The sequence below is a fragment of the Hylaeus anthracinus genome, unplaced genomic scaffold (genome assembly GCF_026225885.1).
Source record: "Hylaeus anthracinus isolate JK02 unplaced genomic scaffold, UHH_iyHylAnth1.0_haploid 11985, whole genome shotgun sequence".
Lineage (NCBI taxonomy): Eukaryota > Metazoa > Arthropoda > Insecta > Hymenoptera > Colletidae > Hylaeus > Hylaeus anthracinus.
The window spans coordinates 2,220,935-2,230,734 of NW_026534333.1; the positions used below are offsets into that span (position 1 = coordinate 2,220,935).

Consider the following 9,800-nt stretch of genomic DNA (forward strand, 5'->3'; position numbering starts at 1 on the left):
CGCCTCCTTACAGTATTCAATAACAGTGCACCGTCGCGAAGGAAAACATTCGGGCAATGTTTGGCTGCCTAAACGAATAAAATCACGTCATCTATCATTTTCGTTCACCGACGCTATTTATTCTCCAAAGCAAAATTAAAATACGGCGAATTTCACGGCGCGCGTTGAACGCGCAACGCGACTCTCCTTTTGCGTCCAAGAGACAATGAAATTTTCATTTTGCACGCACGCCACGCAATTCGTCGCAATTTCGTTGTAATATCGCGAGAACTTTGCCACTATTTAGTTCGGCCTTTCGCTAAAATTTCGAAAGGAACACTCTTCTTCGTTGTAATCCATCGCAGTGTTGTTGTTTGTTCCCGACAATAAATTTATTTCAAGTCCTAACTATTTTCTATTCTCTTCTGCGCTATATCAAATTTTAACCTTAATTTTAACCTTAGTTGTCCCAAAAGTTTCTTTCGTTTTATTAATAAGTAATACATACACGATATTTTATGTCTAATGTTACATTATCGAATTGTGTACGATTCATTTTGCTCCATTACTGTTACAACATCAACATCTAGGAAATTAGATTACTAATTTATTAGAAACACTAATATATCAATCATTCGCTCTCGTTTTATAATTCTTCATTTTCGTTAGGGATAAAAACCTGTTAAAATTCCAATAATAATAACAAATACTATTGTTTCCCAGTTCTACACAAGGTAAAAAATACGCGTGCTATTGAAGGGTGCCCGAATTAAATTAAATTCAAACAGCCCCTATTTTTACGATCAACGAGTAATATTTTGTTTCAAGAAACTGTGCTTCCAGTTTGATTGCAAAAAAAAAAAGGTTTCGCTACTAAAGCGTCCCTAATTTTTCGACAAACAAATGACAAATTCTCGTGTCCCGTCTCGTCGCGTTGCGAAACCGAACGACACCCTGGCCCGCCCGATGGCACCCGACGTTTGGCGGGTTTTTAAATGAAAGCATACAATGTATTCCACGGACGTCGACCGCGACAAAGCGATGAAGAGATCCAGACCCGAGAAACCAGGGAATATCTCAAGCTTTTCGTAGAAAGGCGAGCAAATGTTGACACGGTTCGTCATGGAGAGCATCTACGCCGTAATATTTACCCTAATCCTGATGCTCCCTATCATCGTCCAGTTGCAAATGCTAATCGTACGTAACTCACGTCCGTCCGTTAATTTTCTCCACGGATTTCGCGTAGCTGCCAGTTCGGTGACTGAGTTTTGCTAAAAGGTTATGTGACGACATGTTCGCGTATTTGGTTATACGCTGGAAGGTCGAGTCAACGAAGCTAGAATTAACGAATTTTTAATCCTATTAGCAAAATTATGGAGTTATACATCGGTGGAAACCTAAATTTTTTCTATGGTGGATTTTTCCTCGCTTTATTTTAAAATCGTGTAACTGTTCGCAGACCTTTAGCGAACTATGTACTAGGAAACCGAACGGAATGGCACCAATTACAAAAAATAACGTCTGGATAACTCCGAGAGTAAAGATAATTTCACGTACACCCGTCCCAGAAAATGCCATCTAAATATTTCTAGATTCTAAATATCCTAAATATTATTTTTGCCTCCGATGTACAGGCAAATCCAAAGAAGTTTCTCGCTCTGTTCCGCTACTATTCAACCAACGACGCTACCGACAAAAACTCCGCGCCGAAGCTATTGCAGCACTATCCGAAGGAGCCAGGTGTGATCAAAGCCAGATCCGACTCCAAGATGCTGTTAACCAACTTGAGGACCGTTTCGTCTTTGCCCGCCGTGCCCCGCGTGTTATCGATCACGAAACCGGGAAGTCACGTCGAAGCGGTTCTGCCGGAGGCGAGGTATTCGTCCACCTTCCTAAAAACGGACGAGGTGCTTCCGGTGGTGGACATTACGTGGACCTACAGCTCGTACAGGTCAGATTTCAACGACGATTACGAGACAGCACGTTCTATGCATTCATGATTTACAGTGGTACAGAAAATATTTGTAAAATATTTCAAAAATACACGCGAAGGACAATCGATGCCATAAATATGCGTACCCTCTATGTCTAAATACGTGTACGTATAAGCTTATACGTGTATATATTTATATACACATCAACATATTTATACAAACATACACTTGGAGGATGCGAATATTTATGAGACTGACTGTATATTGAACGTATCATTTTTTTCATTTTGCATAAGTGCGCATGCACTCTTGGTTACTTTTAGCATGTACTATACTTTAGCATGTTACTTCTCATGTTAGTTTATATGATACACGCGCAACATCCGAAGTCTAATTATAAATATTCAAGGTGGGCCAATAATATCGTCCATCTCAAGAACGTCTGTCGTTTATAATTCTATGTAGGTCGTTAGTTTTCTTTTCGAATGGAACGCTATATTTTTTAAATCTTTACGTAATAGCTGTTGTTGAGATGATTTCAGATGACACAATACTCTATTTTCTAAGTGTACTTCGACAAGGTTCAAAACGTAAGCATTGCACCCGCTTCCCCTAGACATCGTTTACCAATCTTACATCTACTAATAACAATTTGGCAATCAATCTTCCACAGGACCTCTCCCTATTCATCCACAGCCCAACACACATTTAAACATTACACGCGTTCCTTCCGTTACCAGAACCATTTGGTTACCAACAACGAATGCTTCGAAAACGGTTCGCGACGCAACTACCGAGACACCTCTGAGAGATTCGAGTCCTTAATCCAGAAAATACCGAATATTACCACGGGTCAGAAGTGACCCAGTTTGCGACGCAATCTTTCCGCGTACCGGTTCCTCCCCTGACGTTCAATTGCATTTCGCTGTTACAGGTACAAAGCGTTCGAGTCGTGCCTGCGGGATCACTATGGCGCCCGTTATCCGCCAGGGGAAGTCGTGTTGAACTCGATGCAGTTGCATCTGCCGGACTCGAGCACGAACGTCGATCCGCGCTCGGCGGGTCTCTTTGACTTCGTCAAAGAGAGCGAGACGACGCTGAACGGACCCGAGGTATCGAGGAAGCTGGAAATTGAGTATCTTAATCCGTTGGATCACTTTGTGACGAGGCAACTCGGCAGACCCTCGACCGAGGAGAGATTCACCGAAGCGCCGTGCGAGCGAGCGGACGAGGAACGACGCCAGTCGATCCACAATGCGCCGCGACGCTCCGATCCTATCAGAGACGTAATCACCCGCCAGGAAAAGAATGCCAGGATCAATCGGAGATCCTCGAGAAAGATCGAGCCCCCGTCCAGATGCAATTTGTCAGCGCACCGACGTGTTTGCGGGCCGAACGATTCCCAAACGAGAAGAAACGTTCCGTCGCTGGAGGACACGGCCTCTTTGAGACCCAGAACCGAGACTCGATGGCCCGCGATCGATTAGGGGACCGGTCTGATTGGTCAAAAGGCGACGGGAGACGTTCGGAGGCGAATGTTCGTCGTGGAATTACGATAAACGTCGAATCGAACGGGGACGGCACGCGTTTTTCGCGGCTAACGGGCTGATCGATGCCGATGTAGCGCTGATTTCTTTTTTTCCTCTTTTTGCGAGGATCGAGAGTGTACGCGAGGATCGAGAGTGTACGCGAGGCTCTCGAAAACGTGGTGGACTGCGGATGTTTGTGCATTTATGGCGAGGCGAAGTAGCGGGTGATCTGTATGCGAAACGTAGAAAATATGAACCATAGTTTCACTTAAATCTTCGTTCTTTGTATGAATCGAGAAAAATGTGAGTTTGCATGAACATCCACAGTCTACTAGTAAGATTCGGGAGTACTATTTTTACGTGGGCTCAGGATGAATCCTTTCGGTAATTTCTTGGGCTCTTTTATTCGAAACCATACTGAGTGTGATTGCAAATGTTATTCTTGACACTTTGTAGACTAGCTATTTCAAGTCAAAATTTGGTGCTATTTCAATGATGGAATTATATAAATTCGATACTTAAATTTTCAATAATTATGCAAATTTTATGTAGTGTATTATGTGTAGTGCATATTTATACTACAAGAAAGCCTTGTATACTACATAAACACGCTACATATATAATTATCGAAAAGTTAAGTATTGGATTTAAATAACGATTGAAGTATAATCATTGAAAATTGATATACTCGTAACTATATACCGTGACACATAGTGCGATTGTTTATATTATTTCGTTGCTATTTTGTACATCCCTTGCAACGTATCTTGCACCCCCCAAAAAAGTTTCGAAAATCGGTACCCGCTAAAGACCCCATTTTTCCTCGACATTTTGCGACATACTGCAATGTGAAAAAACGTGATTCGACGACAGAAGAAAAATACAGTTTGGTTAAAATTAATCCTGATACCGACGGTGAAATGTTTGTTAGCGATCTCAATGTAATCCGTTAATACGGTTGCACGTGAAAGTATGAAAAACGGGATTGCGGGAGTGCGACGGAATAACGGGTAGGTTAAAAAGAAGGGAAAAAAAAGAAAAACGGAATAATTCAAAAGAATATTCAGTGCGATGCGACAAGAATCTTTCAATCCGATGGGAAAAATTTCTCGGAAGCGTCGACAGGTTAAGCGTGTAACGATTTTACGTTTTAAAATTGTCATCTTTCTCTGTTTCAGATCTTTTACCAGCAAAATTCTATACCGTTACTTTTTTTTTTTTTTAGCGCCTTGTGCGACGTTTGTTGCTATTATTTCGTTTGTAATAAATATTTACAGGCACGGAAAATATATTTTTCTGTTAGTAGTTGAATGTGTACGGGAGCGAGAGACTAATTCGTTAAATTTCACGTTGTTACCCCTGGAGACTTTGAAAATATTTAACGACCAGAATATTATTGTTTACCCTGGTTACTCAATTCCTATCGCACAGGTAACTAAATTAACCGGTATCGATCACGTTACTGTCTTAACGCCGCGAAGACACAAGTGGTCTCCGCAGGCGTCTCGACGTCATCAAGCCCGGACGTCACAATGATATTAGTACTCTCTAATGATAGAACACAGCCGGTACGCGTGCACTCGGTTCGTCTACGAGGTCTGAAACGGGAGCTGGTGGCGGCGGATAGGATGGACTGGATAGAAGGGAGGTCCCGCAGGACAGCTTCCTAGGAATTGCGTCTATTTATTGATCGTCCGTTGCATTGGAATATTCGGCCGAACCTCGGCCTCTATCCACCTTTAGCCTGCCTTTCCCTCGGCTTCGTCTTTCGACACGATTGTCTCGGTTTTCTCGATTACGATGGCTTCGGTGACGTAGGAAATGCAGGACGGACAGGTTGTTTCGATACACGCGGTATAATCGGCAAACGAGATGATCGGAGGCGGACAAAATTCTTTTTTATAGCTCAACAATAGCATAACACATTTTCTCTTTTCTAGTTTCTCCTGTTCTGTTCTGTATAAACGATGTAACTGATTTTTAATTTGACAGTGAACACAATTTGCCCTATAGGAGGTTAAACATTCTCCCAGAACCATAAATTCTTGTGCATATTTTCACGTGATGTGGATTTAGAAATATGTCGAGAACATCTTAAGAATCGACGACATCCTTGGTAAAGTAAGGAAATCGAATCGGGGGGTGTAGTGGAATAAGAAGATTTGAAAGAATTTGAAAAATGGAGCTACCTCCTTATTGCAACACATCCCTCGATTGTAATTAATAACATGGAAGAGCGAAGTCTCTCGGAGTAACTCTAATCAACTTTGTACTTTTCCTCGTTCAAACTATTGCTGCCGTCGAATGAACTGATAAACAAGTTCATCTAAAACCCAGAAACCATGGTCCAAATTTGGAAATATATTCAGGAGTTCATCCTAAGAGTTGACAACACCCCTATAAAACAACCCCTAAAGTAACCTCTGAAGTAACCTCTGAAGTAACCTCTGAAGTAACCTAAGGTCTGAAAAGTAAGGAAATCGAATAGTAATTAACAATAGGTAAGAATGGAGTTCCTCGGAGAGCCCCCAGTAATGAATGTTGGGTTTAATTGAATCCCTTCCAAGGGGTTCATAGAGGGCGTTAAACAAACTATCGCCATGCTGGCCACGTGGGAGGGCGTTCGTTCGTGGATCTCTATAAATCCTTTTCTCTCCTCGGCGAGGTCTGCCCTCCATCTTCTCTGCTCTCCTCGGGGCGAGTTTTTTTCACCGCAGCCGTTCAACCCGCGACTGCGTGGGTTCCGGTCTGGAATTTCCGGCTTAGCTTAAGAGCTAATAGCACGGGCTAGGAGAGCTACACTTTTCCCAGCCCGCCGTACAACTGATCTATCTTGGCCCCCGACCCTCGCCGACTCCTTGACGGACAATCGTTCTTCCAGCGCGATTATTTCCCATCTTCGATCCGGGAATCTCCGCGGCGATGGGGTAGAAAAGTTTCGAGATGGTTAGAGTGGCGGCGACTGTTTCCGAGATTGCGTTTCGCTGAAAAATCTTGAACCTTCTAAAAAGTAAAACATTAAATATAAAATACACGTTACAGTGGTTAGAAGATAAAACGTACTTCGATTTACGTTTCTGTCCTTCGTCTGCGTATATAGATATAGAAATGTGAATTTCCATTGATATCAGTCTGGTTACAGTGGCGTAGAAATTGAAAGGAGAATCACGGAATTCTTCAATTTTCTTACAATTTGCGAACCATTCTATCACGGCCACGATAGATTGATAGTAGTAATAGAAATAAATCAGAAATCAGAAGTGTATACGGGAGACAGGTCCCCGAGAGTCGCGTGAGCTTGGAGAGGGTTGGAAGTTGGAAAGCGTCACTCTTTAATAAATGTATGTTTCATTTTGATCCATCGAGAAATACTGAATTACAAATGCTGACGAATTATTAGTACTGGTACCGATACGTTATTTTCCATCTGCCCAACATTAATTGTTCGTTTGGACAACGGGGATGCGTTACATATTTATCGCGACACGCTTGATGACATCCATATAGATGGGTAATTTATCGAATCAATATATTTAGAAGCGAAATAGTAAAACGCGAGCTGTAGTGCATAACGAATAGATAAAGTATCGATCCCCTATGTTAAACTCGAGCCGTTATTATTATTCGAAATGTCCGAAATCGTGAAGCTGTTCACGTTTTTTTTTTTTTTTAACCGACACTTCGAACACAAATTTATCACAGTAATAATTTCTCTCGTACGTGCATTTGTAAACAGATCCACTTTGTTAAAAGGATCCAAAGCGTTCGTCCATGACTCGAAAGCCGAGTCGCGGACATTTTCATTTTTTTCCATTAAGGAGGACCGGATAAATGTATAAATAATTTATTGGGGCGAGCGAGTCCATGAATATCGATAAGCACGACCGTCGTGAATAATTCACGCGCAAAAATGAAGTCGACTGTATACACTTTGCATCCGTTAAGTCGCATCCGTCGCATACAAGTCCCAGATGTTTGTTTTTTACTCAAAGACAACGTTCCCTAACGCGACCGTGAGATTTGAAATGCAGATGGATCGATCAGATTTTGTATACCATTATAAAAACAAAAATTTAAAAAAAAAAAAAAAAGCGAACGTTCCAATAACATTTTAATCCTACAGCGAAGTTACTTTCGCGAAATAGTACATTGAAAATTCAGGTGTTCGTCGGACCAGATCTTGGACCAATCGCAAAAAGTATTCGGCAGAACTGCGACGGTTCGTCACTTCCGGTTGGGTCACCCGCAATTGTTGCGCGATATATCTTCCGCTCTTATACCGCGTCCGAGTTTTCGCCCCTCGCGACAGCTTCACGGGAATTGGAATTTTAAAACGCATTCTTGCGCGATTCCCTCCCGTGTACCAAAGGAAAAAAGTCGCGTTTCTTCTTTAATGTTTTTTGCCTTACGTTATTTCGCGCGTCATGCGAACAGGTTACGCGCCCCCCTTTAATATCTCGCGACTGAGACACGCGCGAATTCAGCTCCCTATGAATTTTCATCGCGAAACTTACGGAAAATCCATTCGAAATCATGCACGATGCGTCCTGGATTCTTTTTTTTTTTTTTTTTTTTTTTTTATCGAATGACATGTATATCAATGACAATCCAAGAATTTACGACGAGTCCCCGTCCTTTGCGATCGGTGTCGCATTCGAAGGGAAAGGAGAGAGAAGAAAAGAGAAATTTTTAAGGAAATAGCTTCTCGTTGAATGGAAGTTTGGACTGTTTTTATGTTGCGTGGGAAGAAATGATTTCGAGTATGTATCAATTGGAGAAATTAATTTTGGTGCAATCTGTGTTTCGTAATTATGGAGGTCGGTACTCTAACATGGCAGTTATACAGACACACAGACTCGATCAAATTCACGCTCCTCGAATCGTGCAAAAACTTGATCAGAAAATTTTATATTCACCTATGCCCTTGTTTCCCTTCGAAACAAAAATTTCTCAACCTCTTGAGAGATATTGACACATACACACGTGTACGTCTAATTTTATGTCGAAATGACTATCACTCACGATACGATTTTTAGAATTAGAAAATAGTATAATATTAGTAAGGAGACAGCACGTTTGTCTGTTGACCATTTGCACTCGAGGCCTCGAGATGTTTCCTAGCATTCTATTGCCATGAATTCTAAGCTATCTAGATTTGAGAATAAATCTACGCTCGTCGACAATCATTTTATCGACAGTTCGAGCTCCGAAGAAATTAAACCTAAAGAAACATTTAGGTATTGTAGATTTGCTGCGTGAAACCTAATCACGCCTCTCGAGTCGCCTCTCGAGTGCAAAGGATTAAAATCGATTTACAGATCAAAATTGCTGTAGTCTGTGAATATTCGATTAGTGCAACAACAAAAAATATCCGAATTCTTTCCCTCGAAAGGTTAAAGATTTCCTAATCATTATCGTTCCAAACCAGAATGTTCCCATCAAGTTTCGGTGCAAAGAATCCAACACGTACACGTACACGTATGGACGAAATATTAGCGCGAATCAGCGTGTTTGATATTTCTCGCTCGTAGCTAAGGAATGATTGCGCCGAATGGGAGCGCATTCAGTGTTGGAAATCCGATTCAGGTGAGCATCGCGAGGCTAAGCGTCTCGAAAATTTGAGCACGGTGTCGAACGAGGTTTTATCGGGTTTCTTGGGAAAGGTGGAGGTGGTAAAAACGACAAGTTCGTTGGAAACATGCAGGAGGCGGCAATAGGATTTCGTGACAAGTCGATTTGCCATGGAGCAAAGTTCTCGGATTCGTCGGCGTCGTCAGCGTCCCCCGTCCTTTACGCGCGTTCTCCGCGACAATGTCTGCGGGAAAAATTTGCGATATACGATCGGCGGAAAATTGAGTCGCGATAATCGAACGGTAACGCGAGAAACGGTGGCTTATTTAAGTTCTAGACACCTGGGAATCTTTCTTACTCGACGCTGCGATGCTCAAGTCGATCCGGTTTACTCCATTTACTTTGTGTCCCGAAAATAACGACTCGAAAGTTCGCGAGATCTGGTGCGACGACATTCATACCATTAACGCGTGGATCGCCTATATATTTGGTTGACGGTGCTTTTCACCGAAGGAATAAAAAATTCAATACTGAAAGTCAACCCTTAAACGGCCTAAGTTTTAAATTTCATACCAGACTTTCAAATCGAATTGTACACTTTCGATTGGTTTGTTTTTAATAATTGGCCGTATGCATGTTACCGTTGCGTAACGTTCTTTCGTGCAAAGGCTGTCGAAATCGTTCAAATAATACATTGATATTTTTTTCAAATTTATTTTGAAAAGTCAGGATTCTAAGGGTTAACCAGAAAATGAAATCAATTTGAATGAAATTCACGAATTTCGAC

The 9,800-nt window shown here is 41.8% G+C and overlaps 1 protein-coding gene across 1 annotated transcript; it reads left to right on the forward strand.

Moving 5' to 3' along the window:
- Window positions 1–1,101: 1,101 nt before the first annotated feature.
- Window positions 1,102–3,400, forward strand: LOC128886769 (uncharacterized). The gene is made up of 3 exons (XM_054141932.1): window positions 1,102–1,176; window positions 1,614–1,930; window positions 2,848–3,400. Exons 1-3 carry the CDS (start codon window positions 1,102–1,104, stop codon window positions 3,398–3,400), a joined length of 945 nt encoding a protein of 314 aa, XP_053997907.1.
- Window positions 3,401–9,800: the final 6,400 nt, after the last annotated feature.